Genomic DNA, 27,734 nt, shown 5'->3' with positions numbered 1-27,734 from the left:
GAACAGCCAAAACTTCTACCTCCCAACTTTGCACACTCCAAATTCTGGTCACTACCTGCAGCCCCTCAGAGTTTAACCCACAGTAACATACACTGCAAGAATTGTGAAAAACACCTGCTGTGACAGACTGTAATGAACACACCACAAATCCTTGCTTTTTCTTTTTTTCCCTTGGAGTTTAATGTGGTGCTTCCAGAAGGCTCAGAACACCAATTTGTGAGGATAAACTCCATTTGAGAGAGAGAATGTGGAGCGCAGGTACCCCCGGAGCTGAGGCACCTTCTTGATCCGTGCCAGGATCAGGGAATCCACGGCCTTCTGGTCTGCCTTGCGCTGCTCTGTCAGCTCATATTTCTGCAAAGCACAAAGAACAACATCAAATTCCTGGGGAGCAACTGCAGAATCCTTTAGAGAGAGGAGAAAACTCAGGGCAAACCCTAAGTTTTGGGATTTTCAAGAAATCTTTTCTCTATTTGTTCTAAATAATGGGAAGGTGGTGGAGTGCTGAAGCACCCCTTGGAGCCAACACAGTAAAGGTGCTTCTTGGTCAAAAAAGACATTTATCTGGAATAATCACTCCTTCTCCTGTGAGAAAAATCCCCAAATTTAAAAGGGAGGTTACCTCATTTTAATGGCATCACCTCACTTTATTAATGACCACTTAAAATCCGTTTGTTTCCTCCTAATTCCCCCTTTCCAGCCTATCCAGGAGCATTGAGAAAGAAAGAACCACCCTGTCCCTTACTTCTTTCTCAGTGTCAAAGATCTCTCCTTCCTGGTGCTTGGGCTTCCGCAGCCTCTTCTTCTTGAAGTAGGAATCAGTGAGATGCTTGGGAATTTTCACCCCAGTGAGATCCACCTTTGTGGATGTGGCGATAACAAATTTCTGGTGGGCCCGACGCAGAGGGACACGGTTGACAGCCAGGGGGCCTGAAGGCAGAGAAGACAAGAGAGAACAAAGTCAGCTTTTCTGGTGAAAACCGCTGCCTTGAAGCTGAATTTTTGTAGTCTGTGTGATGACCAGTTCCTTCAGAGTTGCCTCCAGCTAAAATCTCAACAGTCAAAGCCCTCAAAGCCCTCTAAATACAAAAATTTACTTCCTGAGCTCTTCCAGGTAGTCAGATACTGAAGCTTAATTATCTCCCCTCCACTTCCCTGCAATGTCACAAACGACAGAGTCATTAGGGTTGGAAAAGACCTCCAAGATCATCAAGTCCAACTTCTGACTGATCACCACCTCATCAACTGGAGCAGAGCACTGAGTGCCACATTCTATCATTCCCTGGACACCTCCAGGAGTGGTTACTCCACCACAAAATGTGATTCCACACTGACATGCCAAAGCAAACACATGCAGATCTGTTGTGCTACCGACCCCAGAAACAAACTTAAAAAAATCCACCCCAAATTCACAGAACCCCCCAAAACAAAAATATCATGTTTAAATAAAAATTTTTACCTGTAACAAGCAGAAGGCCAGTATCAAGCTGCTTCAGGAACACAACACGCTGTAAAAAATGAGATGTGGTATCAATCCTCAGGTCCCAGTGCTTCCATACCACAGCCAAACTGGAATTGTACTCTGTTACTGGTACAAGCACTAACAGTGCTCCAGGTGTGGCTCAGCTGTGCCACCTGAGGAGCTGCCACCCTGTGATCCAAGCTCCAGCACTTCATTAACTCCTCTCCAACTGAGCGTGACTCTCCATGAGCTTCCTCACTCAAGGCTGAGCAAAGCCAATTACTCCAGCTTTACTCTTCCCCCATCCTACAGGATGGCAGCAGCCATCCCATCACCCAAATCCTTTGTACGAGTTACAGGCAGGAATTGGATAAACACCACAAAGACATCACATGGTTAAAGCCATTCCCCAGTTGTGTTTCGTTCCTTCTGGTCAAGGTTTCCTTCTCTGACAGCATTCTTTACAGAGTATGACATCAAAGACCTCAAGAAAATAAAGGATGCCTGCTGTGTTGGTGACCATCCTGAGGATGGAGAACCCAATGTAACAATCCAGTGTTACCTTGATAATTAGATTAAGAATAAAACTCTTAATTTTTCCTTTGCAGTAACTACCGTAGGACAAAATTTTGTGTTTGCTGCTGCAGAAACAGGCACTGTCTCTACTGCTCTACACTGCAGCAAGACTCCTTTCATGTCATCCAAGCAACTGGCTGAGCCTGTTTTACTTCCAGCTCTCCTCAGAACAACCTAAATTTAACAAATATTTCAACTCTGCCTCCCCTAAAGGCTGGACAAGGAAAACACCCAGACAGAAGCCCCTGATTTGCACCCAGTGGCCGAACAGAGTCAGCTGAAATCAGCTGAGAAATTCAGGGTGGCTGAAATGCTGCCAAACCCCTGTGCCAGCAGCTGTGCCCACCTTGCCGCGGTGCCGGCCGGTGAGCAGGATCAGCACCGTGCCGGGGGTGATGGACGCCCGCAGGCGCCGCTTGTGCTCGCAGAACGGCTTCTTGCCATGGCTCAACAGCTTCCGGGGAACGTCCTCCGTGGGGTAGTACCTGGGCTGGGAAAAGAGGACAAACATCTTGTACCACCTGTGTTCCACAGGACAGCAGGACAACCCTCAGAAAGGTTGTCCCTGTTTCCCTGAAGTTCAGCTTGCTGAAGGATTTCTGCTGCAGCCAGTGCTTGGGAACACACAGAGTGTTTCCTGGAATATTTTGAGTCCAGCTCTGTATTTGTGTGTGCTTCCACCTCAGCAATACATAGGGCACAGAATTCCCACCTAAATTCCCACCAGCTCCCAAGAACGCTGGGTCTGTGCTCAAGGAGAGCTGCCAACAATGAAGCACAGCACAGGCTGAGGTCCCCACATCCCCCAGGCCCGAGGCTCATCACCCAGCCTAAAGCTACCTGGACCCAACCACGAGCATCCCAGTGCTTTTCCATACCATTTTCCGGATTTTAACCACCCGGCTGCCTCCATTCTTGTCTCCACCCACTGGCTTAGTGATGGTGGCACGGGGCATTTCCTTCTTCTTCTTCTCTATCTGTGTGCAAAGAACAAGGAAAACTCAGCACACTCCAAACCAAAAGCACCACAACAAATACGATTATTCCCACAGCGTTTCCCACCCTACCTTTGTCTCTGGGGCTGTGTACTTGCGCTTGTACAAGGCTTTCCTGGCGTACATGGCTGAGCGGGAATACCTCCCGATGCCCCGGGCCAGGGTGGGGTTACGGCTGGCATGGTACTTCTTCACCCTCTTCTTCTTGTCCCCTGCTGCCTTCTGGATTGGCTTCTGCTCCGCCGGCTTCTTCTCCCCTGCCTTCTTCTTGGCCGGCTTCTTCTCAGCTGGCTTCTTCTCCGCGGGCGCCTTCTCACCCGCCATCTGCGAGCACAAACAGCAGGGTTTAGGGCTTGTTACAGAGCAAAGAAAACAAAATAAAATAATCCAAACCATCCTTTACACTTTTGCAGTACCTGTCAGCCACCTCCTCCAGCCATGGCTGACCAAGCGCTGCTCCCTGCGTGCCTCTACATGACTTAAAATGCTCCTGCTCTCTGGTTACAACAGCTCCAGCGCTCCTCGGTGGGAAGCCCGGGAACACGCAAACACACCCCGACTCTGCAGCCACCTCTGTTCCGGCTCGGGAATGCCCCGGCGCCGCTGGGCTGCCGGCCCCAGCGGCCTCCCCCGTCCAGCCCCAGCCCAGCTCCCGGGAGGCTCCGGCGCGGCCTCCGCATCCCGCCGCGGCCTGGCCCGCCCGGGCCGGCGACACTCCCGCTGCTCCGCACCCCGCGCCCATCCGGGCCCCCGCGCCCCCCCGCCGCTCCCCGAGGCTGCCGGGTCGCGCCTGTAACCGCGGCGGGGCCGCCGGCGGGCGGATGGCGGCGGATGGAGCGCGGCGGGCCCGGCGCTGATCGCAGCAACTCCGCCATCCTCACCTTCCGGGGGAGCAAAAGGGACTCACATCCGGGTGCGCGGGCTAAGGACAGCGCGGCGTCTGACGTCAGCTCGCCGCGCGGGGCACCATGGGATTCGTAGTCCGGGAGGGTCCGCGCTGCCCGGGGCAGCCCCGGGTCACCAGCGAGGGGGACACCCGACTCCCCGCCCGCTCCGGGCGCTGCGGGACCCCCGGCCCGGAGAGCGGCCCCGCCGCGCCGCGGCCGCTTAACTCGCGTCCGCTCAGGGTACGGCCGGTTCCGCGCCCTGCCCCTTGCGCGGGCGAGGCTCCGGTGCCGCGGCGCTCCGGTGCCGGGGGTCCCGCAGCCCCCCGGGCGGAGCGGCGGCGCGGGGCGGGGCGCGGCGCGGGGCGATGACGGCGCGGGCGGTGACGCGGGGCGGGCCGCGCCGCGCTCGCGGGCCCGAGGCCGCCGTTGTTCGCGCTCCCCGCAGCGCCCGAAGGCCGCGGCCCCGCCGGGACCCCCATGTGAGCGGCGGGCGGCGCGGGGGGGCCGGCGCACCGCGACCCGCCGGGGCCACGGGGGAAGATGACATCGCGGAGGTGAGGCGGGAGCGGCGGCCGGGCCGGCGGGGAGGGCGGCGGGCAGGGGCCGCTGCTTCTGGGGCGCCTCCGCGCCCGCTCCCGGGGGCTGCGGGGATGGGGCTGCTCCTCGCGGGCGGGCAGGACCCCCGCGACCCACCCCGGCAGCGCCCACCCCGCCCGTTCCCGGGGGGGATATCCCCGCTCCCGGATCCCGCTCCCCGCCCGTTCCCCGGGGAATCTCCCCGGGGTCGAGGGTTCGGGTGGGTTAGAGTCTCTCTGACTCCCGCTGGCGGCCTGAGCTGCCCCGGTGTCCCCGGTTTGGGGGGGTTCAAGTGCGTGTCCCCATGGAGCACCGGAGCCGAGGGATGAGCTGTTGGTGTGTGGGACCTGCTCGGTACCGAGGCCCGGGGTTCGCGTTCCATCGAGGGCTGGCACCGCTGGTTTACCGACCCTAAAACACGACCCAGCTGTAAAAGGAGTGTTCCTGCGCTCTTAGTCGGTTATCAGCATTCACTTTAATTTCAAACCCTTGTGGCACTGTTAAAGCACGATGAGAAACAGCCGAATCCATTTCTTTGTTGTAGCTTCTCACTGTCCTTAATAGATTTAAATATTTGTCCTTTTAATATTTGGTGTCCTTTTGGGCTCAGAGGTTTGGGTGAATGTTGAACTTTAGAGGAATTATTGGCGCAGAAATAAGTATAAACCTGTTTATCCTTTTAAACAGACCTATTCTGAGATTCATGGAATCCCAGAATGGTTTAGGCTGGAAGGGACCATAAAAATCATCCCATTCCACCCCCTGCTATCCCAGGGTGCTCCAAGCTCTGTCCAACCTGGCCTTGGACACTTCCAGGGATGGGGCAGCCACAATTTCAATTGATTCACCTCTATCAGCAATACCTATTAAATTATAATTGCTCCAAGGATAAGTTGTCCTCTCTCTTCTTCTGCTCAAGATGGTGATTCTGGATGGGTTGGTTTCAATCCATGGCCATTTATAGTTGGATTTGGGGCTTGTTGAACTCTGTGGAGGATCTTTAGTCTGTGTTGGATTTTCTGGATGTCTCTGCTCACACTGGGAACAAGGCTACAAGTTACCTTTTGGAAACATTGTGAGCTTCCTCCTTGCCAGGAATAATTCTGTTACTCTGCTCAGAACTCTAAATTGTAACTTGTGAGGGAGGCTGAAGAAGAGATGGGAAATATCAACTGATGAGCCTATAAATAGGAGTAATTAAAGTACCCGTCAGCACATCCCCAGTGCTGTGGTTGCGACAGCTGAGACAGAACCGATTTCATCTCTCCTGCTCTTGCAAAGGTGATTAAAAAACCCAATCACAGCATGGAAAATTGTATTGATTTATTTCTTTTTGTTTGGGAAGAGAGAGATGTGCTGGCAGTGTGTCGCTTAGGGAGCACAGATCCTGCTGGTCTTTGCTGGACCATGACAACAAAAAAAGGGATAAATGTAGGAAGGATGGATTTTCCACCATGATTTTTTTTCCCATCAGAAGATTCCTTGCTTTGCTGATACCCCCTCAGTTTTGTAAATGAGACCTTGCTATTTCACTGGTTACTTTCTTCCCAACATTTCCACCTTGCTGTGAACTAATTATGGATTGGGAACGGTGTATTCCAAGCCCCCGGCTGCGGGAATTGCAGCGGGAGGGACGGTGAGGAGCCGGTTTGAGCAGAGCGTGGGTTTGGGTGACTTCTGTGATTGTATTTACTGCCCTTGGCTGGGGCAGCTCTGCACCTGCTCCCACGGAGATGGGGAGGGAAAGCAGGATAAAAAGCCCAAAATGCATTCCATCCCTATAAAAGGAAGCGTCAGAGCAGGTCCTGGGTGGGGGGTGGTGTCACTGGGGAGTGCTGGCCCTTTGCTGTCCCCTCCCAGTTTGGAAGGGCCGCAGCCCCAAGGTTGGGAGCACGAGGGATGGCAGCACTTCAAGGAGGATCGTCCTCCCGGCCGGAACCGCTGGCAGGGATCACTGACACCCCCATTCTGCTATTTGGGGTGGCTGACAAATGCAGCTTCCTACTCAAAGCCAAAAATACGGAGCTGAGGGAGCAGGAGGACAAGGCGCCAGCAGAACCAGAGTTACATAAAGTGCAAGAAACCCTCCCAGGTGTAGCTTGGCTTTGCTGCACTTGGTTTTCAGCATCTTTATGTTGGGATTATTTTATGGGAGGGAGACTTTGGGGTTTAAAGCATCTCTCGTGTGTTTAACCTCTCCTTTAAATGCTGGTTAAAGAACAGGTTGTTTGTAGTCGCCTCTGTACATAAACCATTATTTTTCCTTTACTGTTACAGCTCATGTACAGCGACTTCCTTCAGGTTCAGGGTGGGATAGAGAAGATATTCCATGGGTGAAAGTTTATGGAATGTCAGTATGATAAATCTGGAGAACCAATCCAAATAATTTCTCCTCTGTCTGTTTAGATATTTTTTGAGGTAAACTCCAAAACTTACCGAGGTTTCTCTTGAATCCTGTGCCTATTTAAAAAGCTTGTGAACTGTTCAAGTTATTACTGCACATTTTTTGGCGGGGTTTGTTTTGTTTTCTCCTAATGGAAGTAAAATTTTGGGAGTGGAAATGTGGTAAATATGGTAAATATATTATCAGCTTCTCCAGGCTACCTGTTGTAGGCTGAAATGTGTTATTTAATGTTCAGTTCATCCCAGGTACTGATACTTGCACAGTTTCTTTTGTGAGAACTTTCCTTGACCTTGAATAATCATTAGATAAATGTAACATTTTTTGAATGGTTTTTTTCCATGTCCTGTGCATAAATTTGGTGTTTTCTGTGTGGTTCTTCAGTGAAAGATGGGGACTATTCACTAGATTTTTGTGGTGCAAGTAGAATATTTTTTACTGAGGGGGGAAAAAAGCAAGATTCACGATAAGATTCACACAATTTACTTCTAAAATGGATCTTAATTCCCATTTGAATGACTTGCTAGAGATCTGGATTTTCTGGAACCCTTAAACTCCAGAACATTTCTGAAGAGAATGGTCTGGATAAGGCTTTGGTGGGAATATTGGCAACTGTTCAGTAGAGAAGGAATTGCTACAACAATTGCAATAATAACCCTACATTTAGACCTGTGCTCTCATATTTTGCTGATTTAGCAATGTAGCCTGAAATGCTGACTGGATCAGGAAGGATCAGGAATGCTGTTCAATTTTTCTGGATATAACACTCCTCTCTCTGTGACAAGCCCGACTGTGGAGGTTTTTTTTGGATATATTTTGCTGTGTTTTGGCAAAACCCAGAGGTGTACAAAGAGGAGCAGGCTGACTTCTTTCTGCACGTAAGAATGAGCGTTTACCTCTGAAAATTAAAGGTGATTTTTTAATTGCCAAGTGCAAGGGTGACAGAGCCGACCTTGGGGTGCTCACATCCCTGCTCTGATGGTTTATTTTTAGGGTCTGGCTTCTAAAATCCTCACCAAGTCCTTTCATGCAGAACTCGTTCGGGGCTGCAATAAAAATGGGTAATTCCAGATAAGAGCAAAGGCAGTGGTGACACCGAGTGGCTCCAAATAAGTCTCCAAAGTCAATGCCAGAGGTGGGGACATGGAGCTGTTGGCCACAGCCCAGCCCCAGCTCTGCCTGGGCTCTGGGATAGACATTGAGGGCAGTTTGTGGGTGGTGAGGATCAATAGGAGATTCCTCTGTGGTTGTATTTAAGCGGGAGAGATCCGACCCCGGCTCCACATTCCTGGGAGGAAGAGCAGTGGGCTGTCCACACGGGGAGTTCCTTCCTGACCCCCTCAGCTGTGCCCTAAACCATGAGGTTTTGTTCAGGTTTTAACCTTCAAAATGTTGTCAAGTGTCACTTTGGATGTTTTGTGTTATTTTTAGGTATTTTTCCTGTTTGTCTTTCAGTTTCTTTGTGTGCTCTGTTTTCCTGGAGTAAGGAAATACCACTTCTGGTCTGTGTTTATGTTGTGTACCTTTGATATCATTTTAATGCAAGCAGTCAGGGTGTGGATAAGTGTAATCTTTGGGCTTACAAAAAAATTGCAGTATATAAAATTGCAAGATGGAATTAATAACAAATGGAAATGTTATTAATTTAGGTACAAAACTCGGTTTGGAAGCTGTCAGATCACTCTGCGTGAGTTAACCCTGAAAACCTGCTGTTTATTTATTAACATTCTTTATTTTTAACCTCTTGTAGATGGTTTCATCCAAATATCACTGGGGTGGAGGCAGAAAACCTGCTGTTAACAAGAGGAGTCGATGGCAGCTTCCTGGCACGGCCCAGCAAAAGTAACCCAGGAGACTTCACACTCTCTGTTAGGTGAGTTTGGATCTTTCCAGTCTTGGTAATGATCTTAATTTGCTGCTGTCCTGTGGGGAAAGAGCTGTGGATGGACTCTGTGGAAGAGGTGAAAGAATGCACAGATCACTTTTTAGTGTCGTTCAGCTCTCCCTCTTCTTTTTCTCCCATTTTCCCCAAAGAGCTCCTCAAATACTTTTACCCAGCTCTAGGTTGGAGGGGAGTAAATTCTGATTTTACAGCCAGACAAAAAAGTTAAGGGGAAGCAGAAATAGGTTGATAATAACATTGCTTTTAGCCCTTTCCAAATTCATTTGATAACCAGCTGAAAGCAGCAGAGGTGTTGGGAATTCGTGATCCAGCAGGAAATCCAGACTCTCCTCACACAGGAAAAGTCAGCAAGTTTTTAAGGGCAACTGTGGCTTTTTCAGCTTCCAAAATAGGCCTTCTGTGACAGTTGTCCCCTGACACTGTGTGGTGGGGATGGGGAAAAGACAGCAAGAGGAAGTAGATAAAGGAAAAGGGAAAAGTGGGATTGGTGATAAGAGTTTGTGCTGCTTGGATACTTGTGAGATAACGGGCCTTGTAGCACAGGAGGGGATTCCTGCAGGGAGCTGCTCTTCCTTCGTATTAGAGACTGTGGCAGCAGGCAAAGGCAAATGTTTCCTGAGGGAGAGACCTCGGGAGCTGGTGGGAATTCTGGAGAAAGGAGCAAACCAGCTCTGATGGGTCCCTCCAGAATGCCAAACTCCTCTCACCCTCCACCCTCGTGCTTGGGTGTGGAATTTTGTGTGGGATTTCTGCTGGGACTCATGAGGCTGCAGGATTTATGCTGCCTTCAAGGATCCCTCCAGCACAGAATTGTTTTCCTGTTCCCCCTGGCTGGTGGGCAGAGAAGCTGAAGCAGAGGGGCAGTAGCTCAGCTCTTCTGCCATAGTTCATTGCTGGAATTGTGAGTATGGATTTTTCCACCTCAGGCATCACCAAATGTAAAAGTGATTGATTGATTGATTGATCAGCTGACTCGGGAAGGGGTTCTTTGTCCTCTCTTTGAAATCTCAGACGAACTGGAGCTGTCACCCACATCAAGATCCAGAACACAGGTGACTACTATGACCTCTACGGGGGAGAGAAGTTTGCCACGCTGGCTGAGCTGGTCCAGTATTACATGGAACACCATGGGCAGCTCAAGGAGAAGAATGGAGATGTCATAGAGCTGAAATATCCCCTCAACTGTGCTGACCCCACATCAGAAAGGTCAGAGAAGTGGTGGAACCTCGATGTCCTTGTGCTTCTTAACACATGCCCTGTTTATCCCTCTTAATGCTCAGCCTCCGTCTGGGAAAAGGGCGGCCACAACCTTGGATTCATTTCAGGGAGGTTCCTTGTAAAATAGATCAATAAATGTGGTTAAAGGTGAAGCAATCCAAGCCTCAGAAGCTGTTCCCTTCAGCATTCTGCCTTGGGTGGGACAGGACTAAAGAAGAGGGCATAATTCCCTTTATTTTTACTGGGAGAATGTTTAATTGGAGAAGTTCTCCTAGCGCTGTTGTTGCTGCAAGGAATTCCCAGGGATATTTCTGGGCGTAACTTTTTGTGCTTTTCCTAGAAAGTGAGGGCCATACAAATCTTCAGATTCCTCAAACTCCTGAGGAGCGTGGTTGATAAGGAGAATTTGAGACTCTGGATTTGAGGAAATGTCAGGGGTCAGAACTAAACCAGTGTATTCCTAGAAGTGAAAAAAACAAGGAAAAATACTCAAACAAGTTCTCTCAGTCCTCGGAATGTCTTAGCAGAGGTGGGGAGGATTGATGCTTTTCTGGCCCTATTTCCTGAAGAATTGAGGCTGCTGGGATTATCCTCTCCAGTTCCTAATGAGATAGAAGGGTGAGGTCTCAAAGGTGTGAAATTCCCACAAGTTTATCAGGAAAGTTTCATGAAGGAAATGAGAGAAGAATGCATGCCTCGACTGAGGGGAAGGTTGCAGTGTGACCTGGTGTGTACTGCAATCCACTGGGATTGTTGTGAAGGATCCAGATCAAAGCTTCACTGGAAGCTTGCAGGAAGTTCCATGGAAGTGCTTTGAAGCATTTCTGTCCTCACTGGTGTGCACCTGGACACTTCCAAGGTTTATTTTATTCATTATTTTTACAAACTGAGGTTTTCCCTAGACCTGGCCACTGCTGAGTGAACTCAAGAAGGGATTCAATTTTATAACAAATACCTGGAACGAGTGGATTCAGCTGGAATGCTAAGCAGGGTGTCACCCTCTATGTCCCTTTATTTCCAGGTGGTTTCACGGACATCTCTCTGGGAGAGAAGCTGAGAAACTCTTGACAGAGAAAGGAAAACATGGGAGTTTCCTGGTGCGGGAGAGCCAGAGCCACCCTGGGGACTTTGTCCTCTCCGTGAGGACGGGGGATGACAAAGGAGAGAGCAACGATGGCAAATCCAAGGTGACACACGTCATGATCCACTGCCAGGTAGGAAAAGCAGGAAATCCATGGACCCAGGAGCTCTGGATATGTTCCCCCTTTCCCTGGGGGTGCTACAGGTCATCCCTCTGATCAAATTCACTCCTCTGATGCCCTCAGAATTCCAGCAGGGATTGGTTTTGTTTGGCTGACTGGCTCCTGTCAAGGGCCTTCTGGCCCAAATCACACTTTGCTGTGCTCAAGGAGCCTCTTGGATGGATTCTATCAAAATAGGAGTGATTGGATAAATGGAGATTCATCCACAGATGTCTCTCTCCTGTCAGTTCGGGCAGTTACACCTGATAGAGGATCAGCAGTCTGTGAAAATAAGTGTTCACTCCAAGGAATGCCTTGAAATCTAAATCTTCAATTTAATACAAGGTTGTTTTTCACTGAACTGCTATTAAATTACAATTTTGGTATTTAATATATGCTATTTAAAAAGTCATCATAGATTTTTTAAAAATCACACATTTTTGTCACTCTCTTTTACTTCTGTTGTGCCAAAAGGATTAATTGTATAAAAACACCTAAAATAAAGTAACAGAAGTAGTTTGGAGGTAAAAATGGTCCACCAGGATTGTAAATGCTGAATTACCAGAATATGTTTATTTTTTCCAGAAAACCTCTCCTTTTTGCAGTTAGCATTTATGCCATTGAGGAAAATAACTTGGCTTTGCTTCCTTAAAATCGGGGTGGTGCCAGGCAGTACCAGCCTGTCAGGACCCAATCATACACTGAATTTTGGAAATCAATTCAAATCCCTAATTCCTGGATTCTCACCCCATGGCTTCAGTATCTGCTTGAGCTGCCTGGAGCCCAGTTCAGAGGGAATCAGCTCTCTAAAAAAGCAGATAAACTGATTTTCAAGGAGATGGCAAAAAAGGGGATGTCCTGCCAAGGGTCTGTGTTTCTGTTTATTGAAGTTCTATCCTTCAGCAGAAGGATTTTAGTAGAGTTTTCTACACATCATTTGAAAGGTTATTTCTGATGCAAGGCACAGCCTGAAGGGGCTGTGATGGTGGGAAGTGCATTGATTTTGAGGAGCATTTGTCTTTCCAGGATCTCAAATACGACGTTGGCGGAGGGGAGAAGTTTGACTCTCTGACAGATCTGGTGGAGCATTACAAGAAGAACCCCATGGTGGAGACTTTGGGCACCGTGTTGCAACTCAAACAGGTGAGTGGAAGGACAGGACACCCCTGAGCTTGGCCACCTCCAGGATGTGTTGTTGGAATGCAGCTTTTCCACACTTCCTGCAAGACTTTATCTTTTCGGAGGCAAAAAGTGAAGGATTAAACTTGATGAAATGGGTGACAAAGTCATTTAAATGGGAATAATTGTTGTTATGTTTGTGAAGGGATAGAGTGTTGTCTCTGAAGTGCAGAATTTCCTGGTCTGTAGGGATTGCAGAATGAGTCCAGAAATGAGACAATTTAATGTATTAAATAAAAACTGTGAGACTTTAAAAGCAACTGTTCACCATCCCCTTCCTCACTGCCCTTTGCTTGAATTCCAAAGTTCTGACATCCAAAATGATGCCTGGATGCTAAAATTCTCATTAAATTATCTTTAGCTTAGGGGATTTGTGTTTGAATTGTCTTTCCATGGTTGTGATCTGCTAACCCTGTGCTGTTTGGGGTCTGTGTCCCTCAGCCCCTGAACACCACCCGGATCAACGCTGCCGAGATCGAGAGCCGAGTGAGGGAGCTCAGCAAACTGGCAGAGACCACGGATAAAGTCAAGCAGGGCTTCTGGGAAGAGTTTGAGGTGATTCCTTGCATTCCAAGTAATGTTTCCTCCAGTGTTTCCTGCAGTGTTCAGTCTCACACTGCTAAAGTCACGTTGGGTTCTGCCTTCCTGGTATTTCCTCCTCTCCGTCACTTCAGATCCCTGTTCTTGCTCCCATTTCCAGGGGTTGAAGTTTTGCCAGCTCTGCTCTCGTGGCTTGAAATATTTGCCTTTTTTTCCTGATTCTCAGAGTGCTTTTTATCCAATCCCTCCTGGATATCCTCCTCACCACGAGGGAGCTTCATGTTACCCCTGTGTTTGTCCCACCGGGACAATCCGTCCAATTCCTTCTGCGGTTTGGGAAGTTGGGAACCATTTCTTTAGGGAACCTTGCATTTCTCAGTCAATCCATTGCCCTTGTCCTTGTGGCTTTTTGATACTTGTTTTTGGGGATCTTAAAGCCATTGGGAAATGGTAGAAAGCTCTGGGATGGAGCAACATGGATTATATGCATTCCTTGGACTTCTGGAGATTTCGTTTTGTTTTGGTGTTTCATTTCTCTCTGCAGGCAAAATTCTAATTTTCTTCCAGAAAGAGCGTGTAGTGACAGGACAGGGGGAATGGCTTCGAACTGGAAGAAGTTTAGATGGGATATTAGGAAGAAATCCTTCCACAATTTGGAAGAAACTCTGCCCAGGGAAGCTGTGGCTGCCCCATCCCTGGAAGCGTTCAAGGCCAGATTGGACAGGGCTTGGAGCAACCTGGGATAGTGGAATGATTTGGATTGTGAGGGACCTTAAATCCCATCCCATCCCATCCCATCCCATCCCATCCCATCCCATCCCATCCCATCCCATCCCATCCCATCCCACTCCCTGCCATGGGCAGGGACACCTTCCACTATCCCAGGTTGCTCCAAGTCCCAGCCAACCTCTCTTGGAACACTGCAGGCTGGATATGATGGACTGGTTTATACCTTCACAGACACATAACCACCAGTGGAGTCTGGAATTCCACCAGCAGATGGCAACAGGAAACTGGGAAGTGCTGAGGGAGCTCCAGAGAGGCTGGTTTGGGCTGTACGAGGCTGGTTTGAGCAACTTCCTGAGTAGTGATGGATTTGCAAAGTGACCATCCTTGGAGAACCCCTCTTTGATCAGAAATATCCATTAGCTAAATGTGCTGTCCAGTGGGCTCTGGTTACTGCCAGGAGAAGGAAAAGAAATCCATGAAAAGTGAAGGAATTAGCACAGAGGTGTGTGAGGGGAATATCAGATGGTGAGGTCATGGCAGTGGGAAATGGTAAAATGAGGATTAAGCTTTCTCCTTCCTCTTTCCAGAGAAAGGGGAGAGTCCTTGATCCAGGGCTGCTGAATGGTCAGAATGGCCAGAATTCCATCTGGAGAGGGAAGGAAGTCAGCAGAGGTCGTGTGTGTGGAAAGGGGTTGTTGGTTTGGCAAAACCTAACTGAGCTATGAATTCACAGTTCTTTCCCAACCTCTTGGTCCACATTGAAGAAATCTGTCTTGGAGTGGATTTCTCAGTGGGCCTTGGAAGCAAAGTGTTTTCCTTACAGAAGGAAAAGTCGTAGAGGAAAAGCAAATAAAAGAAGGATTTTACCTGTGAGAGACATAGCACTTCTTTTTCTTCTTCACTGCTGTCACTGAGGTCAGCATTAACCCTCATTTTTTTGGGAATGAAGCCCTCTCCCAGCAGTTTTAGTGCCCTGCTTTTCCATTCCCCTCAGGGAAGCTCCAGCTGTCCCCCGTGGTGGCAGGAGGGGGGAGCACACTCCAGGTTGTCCATGGATCCCTGTCTGTGCTGTTCAGGAGCTGCCAGGCCAGATGGTGGATTTAAATTACTTGTCTCCAGGCAGGAATGAGCCTCTTGTCCCAGGAACCACCAGACAGGAATGCTGACAGTCCTTGTAATGTTTTTCCTCCTGAAAAATGGTTATTTCTGAGCTCAGTGCTGGGGTGTTGTAGCGAAATCGAGGAGGATATTCCAGATTTATGGTTGTGTTGTTCCAGCTCTGAATGGGCTTGTTGGGAGTCGCTGCTGCTCGTGGATCTCTCCTCAGGGATGCTCCAAGCAATAATAATTAACTCTAGGAAGGAAGATGTGGTTTCCACACATTTAATTGCTTCCATTCTTTAACTCGCTGGGAAAGTTCAGCCCTCAGTCCTTTTGCCTGGAATTCCACAGGCGGTGCATTTGGAAATTCCATTTTCTGTCCTTTGTCACAAGCTTGAAACTTTGCACCTCTTACATTTCTTTGGCTTTCCCTGGCTTTAGGATGAGCCTAATTATCCAAGGTCATTAAGTGAGGGAGTAACAGACTGAGACAGGAGGGAGCAAATGTGCCAAGCTTTAAATAAAAGCAGGAGCCTGGAGGGTGGGAATGATGAGGGGAGCAGCTTCCAAACCCTGAGTGTTCCTTTTAGTGGGGCCAGAACTGCTTTGGGGAGAAAAACTTGGAGCAAAACATTGGGATCCTGGTGCCTCCAGCTCCAGGGAGCTTTGGGAGAAGGGAGGTTTGGGAGTGGGGAGGTTTGCCATGAAACAGCATGGCTGTGAAAGTATGGAATTGCTGCTGTCCCTGAGACATTGTGTTCCAGAAATCCCCTCTCCGGGTTGTTCCTTCACTGGGACAATTTATGGATAACCCCATTTGTAGTCACCTAATGCCCCTCTCCTCCCTTTTCTCTGGGAGAAGGGATTGCTGTGAGCATGGAGCAGTCCATCCTGCTTCTTTTGAGCCCCCCTGTCTGTGCTCTCCCCTCAGACCTTGCAGCAGCAGGAATGCAAACTCCTCTACAGCCGCAAGGAAGGGCAGCGCCAGGAAAACAAGAACAAAAATAGATACAAAAACATTTTACCCTGTGAGTATTGATCCTTCATTGCCATTTAATGTTCCTCTGGTTTATTTCCCTCATTAATACAGGGTTAATTAAGCACCACTGGGCTTTGGCTTCTCTTTAATGATAATTTCCCCTCTTATCAGGATTATCCCGTGATTTCCAGTTTGGGTTCAAACATTTGCACTTTGTGGATATTTGTAATATTGCTTTTTATCTTCAGCTTTCATTTAAAAGCCTCATATCCCTCAGCTGTTGCTCAACAGGCTGCAACGCTTCAATTTAAGAGGATTAATTTGGGGGACAAAACTGCGACGTGCGAATCCCAAAGCTTTGCCTTGCCTTAGTGTTGGAGTGTCCCTGTGTTCCTGAATTCCCAGGACATGGATGTGTTTTGGTCCAGCTGGTCATGGCCACTTTAAAGGAAGCAAAAGAGACAATTTGGAATGTTCTAATCACTAATTTACTGAGTTGGATAATTAATTAACATCCATTTTTGCAGTTGATCACACTAGAGTTGTTCTCCACGACGGCGATCCCAATGAACCTGTCTCAGACTATATCAATGCTAATATTATTATGGTGAGTGTATTCCCACCTCCCATCCCATGGCTTCTCTTCCCTAAATCCAAGGGAATCTTGTCACCATTTGTTAAATTGGTTGGTTTTTTTTCCTCCCTCTAGCCTGAGTTTGAAACCAAGTGCAACAACTCAAAGCCAAAAAAAAGCTACATTGCTACCCAAGGCTGCCTGCAGAACACGGTGAATGATTTCTGGAGGATGGTGTTCCAGGAGAATTCCCGAGTTATTGTCATGACCACAAAAGAAGTGGAAAGAGGAAAGGTAAAGCCAGACTCCAGCTGGCCTTGGGAAAGGTTGTGATATTTGAGTGCAAGTAAGGAACTAAACTGACTGGGATAAATTGATTTATAGCTGGAATCTGGTGGTCCACCAGATTCCTTGGAGCTCTGGAAGGTGCCGAGGGTCCTTTTTTACTGGTGCCTGTGGGAATTGGGGATATATCCCTGTCATATCAATCCTCCCTTCCTTAAGGATTGCCTGCTGAAGTTTTAGCTGCTGAATGTGAATCTCTGGATTTCCAGCTTACTCAAGGAAGGAGGCACTGGGATGGGAGATGTGGCCAAGCAGGAATTCTGTGTGCTTGAAGGGAAAGAATTCCCTGCTCCTGGAGCTAAAGTCTTGCCATTTATTTTAGCTCATCAAGCCTGCATGGACCTCCTTAAAAAAGCAGAATTAGGGGATTTTATTATTACAAGACTGAACATAGAGATGATGCTTCTTACCTGGGAACTGCTCTGGCAGGATTTAATGCTCTCAAGAGGAATTTTCCCTGCAGTGGTATATCCCAAAACCCCTCCATTTCCCTTTGGAGCACAGGGATCTTGTCTTGCTCCCTGGCCTCTGGCAAACCTGGGGATATTTCAGTTTGTTTCTGCTTTCTAATGACACGAGGCAGGAAAGAATAGGAGTAGCTGAACACTGATATCCTGGCAACAGCCGCATACAGCTTCCTGGGGATTGTATGGATTTACCTTTGGAATTTATTGCTTCTGATCTTTTTTCTGCTTGATAAACACTTTCTGTTCTCTCTCCTCTTCTTTTAAAGTTTCTCTGCTTCTTCCACACGCCACTGCCCACCTTTTTCCCTTTTCCCATATTCCCATGATGGGTTTCTGAAGGGAAAGCTGTTTTTAGGGGAGCATCACTTGTGGGAAAAAAAATACAATTAAAACCTGAAGTTTTTCTGGGGGTGACCAATGATTTCAGGGGTTCCTCACCCCCAGGAACTTCGTGTGTGTGGACTGAAGACAAATAACAGAAGATTTTACAGGATTCTCTCCCTAACTGAGGTGCCAAAGCTGCCACTGCTGCTGTTTGTTGGAGCCATTAGACTTGGTCTCGTGGATTTTTTTTTTTTTTTTTTTTTTTTTTTTTACTTTTTGACTTTGTCTTGTGGATCTTTGTCTAGTCTTTGTAAAGTTCTGCCACTTCATCACCCTGATAAAGGGACAGGATTTGTGTTTCCTTCCTGAGAATGCACTGAAGGAGGGAGAGGCTCCGAAATAAATGACAGAGTTGTTTTGGCAGAGCTGGCTTGAATACACCTTTCTTTCTTCAAGTTATTTCTTTTTTAAGAACCTCCTGGATGGCCTCTGCTCCTCTGCAGTCTCTCCATTATTCTTCCCAAAGTTTGCTCAGCCCTTTTGCTGGAGAAAACACTTTAATACCAGATTAATTCACCAGTGCTGCGTTGCTTGTTTCTTTACCCTTGATTGTTTTTTGATGCCTATTTCACTTTGTAAAAAATTGCAAATACCAGTCCTGATATCAAATCAAAGCTTTTTTTATCTCAGGCCAAGCAGTTTGCAGGAAGGAGAGAACCCTTTGCAGCAGAGCTGCCTCCAAGAGCTCGTAGCCTGAGGAAGGGAGGAACTGTGGAACATCCCAGCCCTGCACCGAGTCCTGGGTGTGCTTTAAAGTGCAGAAGCAGCAAATCCTCAGAAATTAAAAGAGTGGGGGTTTGGAGGCAGTTCAGCAACCCCTCCAGCAGAGCAAAGCTTATTTGAACATCACGTTGCTGCTCAGACTTGCTCTACCAAGTGCTCAGAGCTCTGCATTGAAAAAAACTGCAAGTTATTTCTGCTGGCACCCCTGAAATCAGCGGTATTTGCTTCAGTTTCTCCCCTTGTGACAGGGAAAGGAGGGCAAAAATAGCAGGACAGCATCTTGTTGCCTACGTGGGATGTGTTCAACCATCTTACTCTGCCTTGGGCTGGCAGAAGGAGCTTCCCTGTGCTGTGTTCTCTCCTGGATATTGAGAATAACTGCAGATAGACCCTATTGCTCTGTAGGACTTGGTGTTTGCTCTTGCTGGAGCCTACTCCTACAGCAATTTCTACTTTGCTGCTGCATTCCCAGGAGTTGCTCTTTCCTGACCTGTCCCGGGAGCCAAATCCAAGTGCTGACAGGTGAAAATCCATTCCTCAGGGGATGGAATTTATCCCTGGGCAAAGATAATCTGGATGGAGAAGCAGCAACACCAAAAACTCTGCATTTTAGATGCTACAGACCCCTGAACTGCTCTTTGCAGGAGCCTGAACCCTCTTTGGTGATGGAATCAGAGCTGTGTCAGCCCTTCCTGCCCCAAGCCATGGAAAAGCAAGCATCCCAGTTTTATTTCTGCTGGAAATGATTTATACCTTTGACCTTTGCTTCTTTTGCAGCCTGTAGGGTTTGGGCTGTGGAACAGCCTGTGGGGCTGAATTCCGCTGGAATTCTGTATTTTGAGACCCAGGGATGGAAGGAGATGTAAAAAACAGGATTTGAAGCTCCAGGTTTCGAAAATATCCAGGCATAAAATATCCCAAAAGGTGCTAGGAGGAGACGTGGCCTGTAGCTGTCTGAAATTATCCAGTGTTTGTTATGGAGAGGAGAAACTTCCCATTAAAATGTTCTTTACCTCGTCAGCTGCTTGTCCTCTGGGGATTCTGAAATGAGAGCTTCAGGGTTGTGTTCACCAGTTTGCAAAGCAGCCTTTTTTTTTTTTTTTCCTGCCTGATTATTCCCTTTTTTTTGTTGTTGTTGGTTTTTTTTTTTTTTTTTAATTTATTTTTTATTTTGAAATCTTGCAGAGTAAGTGTGTCAAGTACTGGCCAGATGAATATTCCCTGAAGGAATACGGAGTGATGCGTGTCCGGAATGTGAAGGAGAGTGCAGCACACGATTACACCCTGAGAGAGCTGAAACTTTCCAAAGTTGGCCAGGTGAGTCCCAGAGTAACTCTGTCCTTTTAGTTCAGCTTGTGAATCACCAAAGGAAAAATGGCAGGAGTAGCTCATTTCTCTGGAATCAATAAAAGCACTCAGAGATTAATAAATGGAGCCCTGGCTTTCCTTGAAGCTCCACGTTTGGTTCCATCCATCTTTTTCTTTGCCCTTGGGATAATTGAAGATTCTCCTACCTAAGCAGCTTTTGGCAGGAGAGGCACTGCTGCAGAGCTTGGAGGGAATGTGGAAGGAGGGATAATGCTTTTAACTGAGGACACTTCAGTCCAGCCAGGCATTTGCTCCCTCATGGAAATGATTGCACGGAAAGGAAAGAGGAAAGGAAAGGTAAGGTTAAGTTGTGTGTGGGTCCAGGGTGTGGAAAATTCACTTAAGGGAAGGGATAAAAAGGTGAGGAAACAGCATGGAAGTGGCACTCCTTGTTAAGGAACAGTTCAGATCAGGGAGGAGAAGCAGATCAGGGGATTTAGTGACTGAGGTGCCAGGCCAGGAAGGGCCCTGGCTCGTTCCCTCCTTTCAGAGTTGTGAAGCCGTGGCTGCTGTGCTCAGGTGGGATTTGGGATATGTCCCCTCTCCACCGGACCCAGCTGTGCCCCATAAATGCTTTTGGAGCTGGATTTGGATCTGAAGGCTTTTGTTTCCGTGTCCTGGCCTCTTCCTCGCAGGGGAACACGGAGAGGACGGTGTGGCAGTACCACTTCCGAACCTGGCCCGACCACGGCGTTCCCAGCGATCCCGGGGGTGTCCTGGATTTCCTGGAAGAGGTGCACCACAAGCAGGAGAGCATTCCTGATGCAGGACCTGTGGTGGTCCACTGCAGGTGAGGGATGGGCTGGGCTCCTCCTGCTACTCCTCCTTTTGGCCCAGGGAGCTGAGACCTTCAAAAAAGGACAAATTTCCCTGGGAGCTGCTCAGAATCCCCTTTGTTTTCTGTCTGTACAATGTCACATTCCAGGTGGGTGGCACAGGATCCCCTTGGGAAGGGATTTCAGAGTGTGAACTTTGTATAAATGAGAATTTCTGCCGTTGGATGAGAAGGTTGGACCAGTCCTGGCTGGAGCATTTCAAGCAGAATCATGGGAATTCCTGTGTCCCATCCTACCTGTGAAGGCTCTCTCCTTTTTGGCTGTTCTCAGCTTATAAAAGAGATGCTTTTTTAGGCAAGGAAATTTTACATCTGGCCTTATGGTTTTTTTCTGATTCAGGGGTGTTTATAAACACTGAAGGACAGAAGTGCTGATTTCTGTCCCTTCCAGGAGGTCTCTGCTCACTTTTGGCTCTGTGGTTTGACTCTGGCTGTAATTTGGAAGTCCCTGGCTGTAATTTGGAAGCCCCTGGCTATAATTTGGAAGCCTCCTGTCTCCTAATGCCAGACTCTTCCCTGGGCTGGGGTTTTGCTGTGCGTTCAGAAAGAGCAAAACAATTAAATTCCCTTTTTTTCCCCCCCTTCTTCCAGTGCTGGGATTGGGCGAACAGGAACTTTCATTGTCATTGATATCCTCATCGACATCATCCGAGAGAAAGGTACCCTTCTCCCTCTTGGTTTCCCTGCCTATTCACGGATCCACCCCGGGAATGCTGATGGAGGATTCAGGTGAGCTCCACCCTCACCGTGTTGATTTTCCTGCTCTTCCCATTCCCATGGTTGTCCCCAGGAGTGGACTGTGACATCGATGTCCCCAAGACCATCCAGATGGTGAGGTCCCAGCGCTCAGGGATGGTGCAGACAGAGGCCCAGTACAGGTTCATTTACATGGCAGTGCAGCACTACATCGAGACCCTCCAGCGCAGGATCGAGGAGGAGCAGGTGGGTCCATCCCAAATATCCAACAGGAACCCGGCAGGATTCCAGCAGGGAGCAGAGTTGGGGGGGATTTTGGGAGGAATTATGTTGTGGGAGGGCTGGGGCTGAAGGTGTGAACACTCTCCTGTATTTCAGTTCATTATGCTTAGGAGTTAATTAAATTATCAAGTGGAATCCTCTCCTGAAATTACTAAGTGGAATTTTCTCTTTAAATTATTAGGTGGAATCCTCTCCTTAAATTAGGCAGAATCCTCTCCCTAAAATATTAAGTGGAATCTTCTCCTTACATTATTGGGTGGAATCCTCTCCATAGATTACTAAGTGGAATTTTCTCTTTAAAATGAGAGGTGGAATCCTCTCCTACCCTCCCTGTCCCCAGCCCTGCCCCCAGATCTCAAATTCCCTTCCTATTATCGAATTTCCTGTGCAGGAAGAATAAAAGTTAAGGGTCTGTTAATTAAAGCAGGACCTTGTGATCTTTGTGTTTTAAAGAGATTTCAAATCTTGTTCCCTGCATTCCTGAAAGGTGAAAATCAGATGCTGATCGCTCCAGTTCCAATTTGGGAATTTATTGGTAGGAAATTAATCTATTGGAGTGGAAAATGAAAGGGTGAGCATGGTGATCCAACAGAAAGCGCTTCCAGGAGCATGGTGGGATCAGAAATGTTTGGGAATACGTGGTGACAACCATCCCAAGACCTTCCCCTCTCCCTTCCTGCTCAGGGAATTGCTTGTGCTCCAGTTCTGGGGGGTTTTACAGCAGTTTCCTGGTTTGGTGATAAAGAGCTGCTGTTTTCTCCCTGTCCCTGCTGCTCCCTGCCCTGACCTCGGAGCAGTTGGGATCTGTATCTTTTGCTTTCTATGCTAATTAGTCCATATTTTTACTCTTTTTAGTACCTTTTTCCCTGCTAGGGACTTCCTACCACGTACTGAGTTAGTTCCTCTTTATCAGCTGGTTCCTGCAAAATGTCTTTGTGGTCCATTCCACAAATTCTGCATTCCATGTGTCCACCAATCCACCTTTCTCTCCCAGACTTCATTCATTGAAGCAAATCCAGGTTTGCTCAACAAAACTTTTCCCAAGCTGTGTTCCCACGAACAGCTCAGGACAGCTTTGCTAAATGCTGGCTAAGAGTGGTTTAAGAATCACCAGGAGCACCAGAATGAGCTGGGCGAGTTCTGAGCGTGTTTCAGGAGACCATCTTGGAAAAGCTTCAATCCTAGGAATGTTCTTCATGGGAATTCAGGAGTCAGAACTCCCCAGAGGTTCCGCCAGCCTCTGCTGTGAGATTAGGTCAGGCCTCAGGACTTGCTGGAGCATTAAAAAACCCCCAAATAAACCCACAACCCCCTCCCCACACACCAATTCCGTGCAAAACTTGAATTTCTACGTTGTAGGTTTGGTGTTTTCAGGCATTGTGGATGCCTGGAAAAAAGGAAAAATCCATATCCCGTCTCTTTCCCGGCGTAGTTCCCTGGCAGGATCTGGAGCTGGGTGCCAGCAAAATTGGCTGCAGCCTGGAGCATATGTGCAGAATCCAAATAACAGCTTGGCTGCTTTTTATATCAAACCTAATGGGCTCAGATATTATTTCATTAGAGCTCCTGCAAACAACGGGGTCGCTCCGTTGGCCCCGGCTCCGAGCTGGAAATAAAGTCAGTGGGAAGCCCACTGGCTGCTCAAGAATGAAGTGGGGAGTTTTCTGCCAAGGAAATGAGGATGGAGTGCATTCAGAGGGTTGGGTGTGTTCCTCTGGAGGTGGTAGGATGGGGGAAAATGGGAATTTGCAGGTTTTGTCTCAGCGATAGCTTGAGCCAAGCTTTAGGTGTGCTCAGTGCTGTGTTCCCTGCAGAACTGAGCTCTCCCCTCGCAGACAAACCTAAAACCACCCGTGGTTATCTCCTCTTGGAATTGCTGCACTGTCTCAATGATTATTTGCTGGGATTAACCCCAAACCTGGCTTTTTGTGGTGTGTTTTGCTTCACAGAAGAGCAAGAGGAAAGGTCACGAGTACACAAACATTAAATATTCGTTATCGGACCAGACGAGCGGCGATCAGAGCCCTCTCCCCCCCTGCACCCCAACCCCAACGTGTCCAGAGTAAGTTCAGTCCTGCTCTCAGTTTTGAGCTGTTCTGTCTCATCTTCAGAGACCTCGAATGAGGCTGAGTTACCCCAGAACCTGCCCCGTTGCCCTGGGCTTTGCTCTGAAATAAATCCAGTAAAATTAATTGTCCCTGAATTATGTGGTGTGTACAATAGGATTTCTTTTTTGTCTCAAGTGAGATTGTTGGGACTCTAAATAACCCTGATTTCATTTCAGAATGAGAGAAGATAGTGCTAGAGTATATGAAAACGTGGGGCTGATGCAACAGCAGAAGAGTTTCAGATGAGAAGATGTTCAGAGCCTTCCAGGTGTGTATGGCCAGGGGACTGTCTGTGTCCAGCCTGGCCTGGGACAAAGTGTACCCAGCAATACCCAAAATGCTTGGAATTTATCCCTCTCGGGGTGCCTGAGTTCCAAAAGCTAGTTTTAATTTAATTTTAGTGACACCTATACACAGTCTCACCTTCTACTGCCAAAGCACCCACACAGTTTCTAAGCCAAGGTTGAGACTTTGAGTTAAGATTTATTGAGTCCAAACAGAGCACTTCTGTACAATGCCTGAATAAGAAAGAACTGCTGGGTTTCCTCCTAAATAATCCTTCCTTTTTTTTTTTTTTTCCCCCTTTCTCAGACATGAAAATGTTTTTCAAAAAGGTCAAGAAAGAGATGGAAGAAGCTTCACGTGACCAGTGAGCTCTGAGGGCTTGGTACCTTTTTCTTTATGGTTTTAATCCTTCAGTAGGCAAAACTTCAGAGCATCTAAAGATTGTTTTTATCTCTTCTCTCCAATTTCCAATTGCTCGTTTTCCAAATAAAAGGAAATCCTTTCTACAAGGTAGACAATTACTTTGTAGAGTCAGTTTTGAATCCTGCAAACTGTTGGACTGTCATCCATTTGGGTTTTTTTTAAATAGTATTTTGGTTTCACAGTATGGCTGTTAGTGGGGTTTGTTTTGGTTTTTTTTTTTTCCTTATTTGAGCAGTTGTGGGGTTTCTGGGGGGCAGTGGGTGGGCGGTGGGTGGTGGGAGAGCGATACCATGGATAAATCCGTGACACTAAAATGTAAAACACTGATTTTGGGAACAATGTGGATTGTTGGAAAACAGTGGATCACCAGCGTGGATAGAACCAAGTGCATGATCAAATTAGTCCTGATACATTTCAAATTCAGACTGAGCTTCCTGGGGTGAGCAGTTCTTGAGATGAAGGTGCTTTCTTGTGATAATTGGTGGCTTTGATTCCGATTTTGCTGCGTGACCGGATGGGCTATTTCGGAGGAATTTATGCAAAGTTGCTCTTACATCAAACAAAGTTTCTTTTCCGTGATCTCTGCCCAGAATAGGAATTCCCAGTGTCCTTCAGGAGCCTCAGTGACCTGGGGCTTCTTTGTGAGGACACTCTGTGGTGACTTTATGCTCAATTCAATGAGATTGAACCGGCAGAATTCAGGTATTAATTACGAAGTTGCAGGATGTTAAAACCAGTGAGACCAGTAACCCACTGTTGGTGTCAGGGAGCCTTCCTCCCCTTGTGCTGGGAGGTGGAAGCTATGGAGGAGCCTCCTGGATTTTTAGGAAGGCTCTGTGCTAGTGGGGAAGGAGGATCCCGGGATTCCTCGTGGGACAGGGAGCAGCGAGGCCGCACCAGGGGCACTGTCCCACCCCAAGTGCCTTTGGGATCTGCCTGGACCTTCCTGTCCCAATCCCATGAAGAATCATCTGGAACCACTTGTGGTTGTCAGGGAGACAAAGCCTCTTCCAGAGGCTCCCCAGGGAAGATCTGGTGAGCTGCCACTCATTCCTTCCCTTGGCCTGGAATTCCTTCCAGTGGCCTGGACCAGCAGCTCCTGTTGAAGCCGTGGATGGCAGGATCAGGCCCAAGGAGTGGGGCTTGGTGTCTCCCCAGCACCTTGTCCCCGGTTTTGGGGACACTCTGTGACTTCAGTGGTGTTCAGGAATGATTCCCACCCTCACACAGGATGCCTGAGCTGTGTGTGCAGGGCACAGGGCCGCTGGAATGGGGTTATTGGCCTTCCTGGTGGAATTCTGCTGGAGCCTGGAATGTAATTACTGCAGCTCTGTGAGAGGTGAAGTGGGAGATTCCATTCCCTGGTCCTCGGAGTGCTTTGCAAATCCCAATATTTGAGCAGTTTTGAACTGAATGAAGGTGCTTTGTTAATGTTGAGCAGGATTTTCTTCCTTGGCCTCTTGTCCTTTTTGTCTTCGGGGGCTTTGGGGTTTGATTTTTTGGAACTCCTGTCACCAGCACACCCTAAACATGTTCAACTGTCATGGCCTTAGGCTCTAGCCCTAAATCCTTGTGCCCTTCCTAGACTGGAATAGATGATGAGGAGAGAGAAATAGGGTGATTTGGCAGTGAAATTCCTGCTCTCCATCCCCTGCCATCCTGTCCCTATTCCCAGCTCCCTCCTGCTGAACAGGGATCACTTGGAAGCGTTGAGATTTGCATGGAGCAATTAATATTTGCCTCAAACTCTGTGCAGAGACAAATTCTGTGCTTCAGAGGTTGTAGCAAGGTGGGGACACACCCAAGTGGGGTCTGGAGCTGCTCTGCTCCATACTGGGAAGTCAGGAGGGGAAAAGTCAGGAGAAAGGAGGGAAGGATCCTGAGGGAATCTCAGCTCTCTGCACTCAGCTCATGTGAAGTGTCTTAAAAGCTGGACCTGTGTAAGCAGCAATCAGCCCATGGCCAGCACAACGTTGCCTCCTGACCTCGTTCAGAACCTGCCTCTGGAGGAGTTGGTTTGGAATTGTTTTCCTTGGGAGCAGGAATTCTTGCTGCAGAATGTGTATGAATCCTGGGGAGCACACAGTGGGGGAATGTCAGTGAGGGGGGAGCAGGATCTGAAAGATTGTGGGTAAAGGAATAAATTCTCCTTTCTGAACCAGCACTGGGCACCAAAGGGGAGCCCCTGCACCCTAAAATCTGTCACCAGAGGCAGGGAGGGTTCTTAAAGTATTTCCTACATCAATTCCAGCAAATCACTTTGGGGTTCTGACAGATAAAGCAATGAAGAGAAACATCCTTTGGTTCAGGGGAGATTGGGGGATGTGGGATTCCGGCATTCCCAGTTGTAGGGAATTCAGTGGAAGCAGTGCTGGCTGAGCTTGTTCTGGAGCAGGGATGGGAAAGGGATGCAGGGCTCCAGGGTTCTCTCAGAGAAGCCTTTGTAGCACGGGGGAAGTTTCCCCCAACTGCCAAGGCACAATGATCGATGCCAGGGTGAATCTGCTGCAGACTCCATTTACTGAATGTTTTAGAGATCAACCTTAATTCCAGCTAATTCCTGTTAGGCCTGATTGGTTCTATTAATCCTGACCAAACTTGCCTTTTTTCCTCCTAAAAGAAGTGTTTGAGACACGATTAACCAGGACACAGCTAACAAAAGAATCCAACCCGTTCCCTTTTTTCGTTGTAGGGCTGAGGAAATTTGCAGCTGGGTCTGTGTTGTCAGGATTTGATTTTCTACCCGTAGCTCCATTATTTCAAATTAATTGTTCATTTCTCCCTTTTCAATAGTGAAAGGTAATGAATAATTTCAAGCCTGTTTATTTATGACATTACTGTGATTTTTTTTTTAATTGCAGTACTAAAAACTAATAAAAAAGGATCTTATTAGGTGGAATAGGCCTTGCATTTATTTTTTTTTCCTGCACTGTATGAAGTATTGTACCAGAGTATTAAATGAAATGTAATATTTTATTGCAAAATTTCTATCCTTTAAAAGGAATACATTTAGGATGTCATCAATTTGATGTGAATCATGTAAATGTTGAGAAATGAGCTGTTTATTCTCCATCTGGTGTTTCAAAAAGACTTCACCTCTTGCCTTTTGCCCACAGTCTGTAGCCCATTTACAGTTGTCAAAATGTGACATTAAATAATAGTTCCTGTATAGAAATAGTGGTGGTTGTCCATTGTTTTCTGGGCTGGTATTTATGGGGTTTAACTCAGTTGCAGTGGGGTTGTTCTTTTTTATTGCTGCCAAGCTGTGTTATCAAGAATAAACCATATCTGTAAACAGCAGAAAATCCATTAAAAAAAAAAAAAAAAGGGAAAAAAAGGCATTCAAAAAAGGCAAAAAAAAAAAGAAATAAAAATCATTTTCTAACCATGGTTTGTCAGTCCCTGTGTTCTCCAGCTGCAGGCACCAAGGATGGGATATTGGGAAGGAATTCTTCCC

At 47.6% G+C, this 27,734-nt stretch overlaps 2 protein-coding genes across 3 annotated transcripts; one reads left to right on the top strand and one right to left on the bottom strand.

Moving 5' to 3' along the window:
* Window positions 1-151: 151 nt before the first annotated feature.
* Window positions 152-3,998, bottom strand: RPL6 (ribosomal protein L6). The gene is made up of 7 exons (XM_048323173.1): window positions 3,915-3,998; window positions 3,106-3,357; window positions 2,917-3,015; window positions 2,385-2,528; window positions 1,460-1,508; window positions 746-930; window positions 152-354 (listed from the first exon to the last, which is right to left on the bottom strand). Exons 2-7 carry the CDS (start codon window positions 3,355-3,357, stop codon window positions 202-204), a joined length of 882 nt encoding a protein of 293 aa, XP_048179130.1. The 5' UTR covers window positions 3,915-3,998; the 3' UTR covers window positions 152-201.
* Window positions 3,999-4,335: 337 nt separating this feature from the next.
* Window positions 4,336-27,452, top strand: PTPN11 (protein tyrosine phosphatase non-receptor type 11). Of its 2 annotated transcripts, none has more exons than XM_048322806.1 (16): window positions 4,336-4,474; window positions 8,648-8,770; window positions 9,812-10,006; window positions 11,040-11,232; window positions 12,286-12,402; window positions 12,880-12,993; window positions 15,740-15,836; window positions 16,315-16,394; window positions 16,497-16,655; window positions 19,466-19,597; window positions 20,284-20,438; window positions 21,075-21,142; window positions 21,274-21,425; window positions 23,411-23,523; window positions 23,746-23,837; window positions 24,161-27,452. In XM_048322806.1, the coding sequence occupies exons 1-15, from the start codon at window positions 4,461-4,463 to the stop codon at window positions 23,813-23,815; spliced, it is 1,782 nt and encodes a 593-aa protein (XP_048178763.1). In that variant the 5' UTR covers window positions 4,336-4,460; the 3' UTR covers window positions 23,816-23,837; window positions 24,161-27,452. The 2 variants fall into 2 exon arrangements, with proteins under 2 accessions (XP_048178763.1, XP_048178764.1); XM_048322807.1 differs by lacking the exon at window positions 4,336-4,474 and adding an exon at window positions 8,241-8,260.
* The last annotated feature ends 282 nt before the right edge of the window (window positions 27,453-27,734 follow it).

Source organism: Corvus hawaiiensis, chromosome 18 (assembly GCF_020740725.1).
Source record: "Corvus hawaiiensis isolate bCorHaw1 chromosome 18, bCorHaw1.pri.cur, whole genome shotgun sequence".
NCBI lineage: Eukaryota > Metazoa > Chordata > Aves > Passeriformes > Corvidae > Corvus > Corvus hawaiiensis.
Note: the sequence above shows the minus strand (reverse complement) of the source record. Positions and strands in the feature narration are given on the sequence as shown.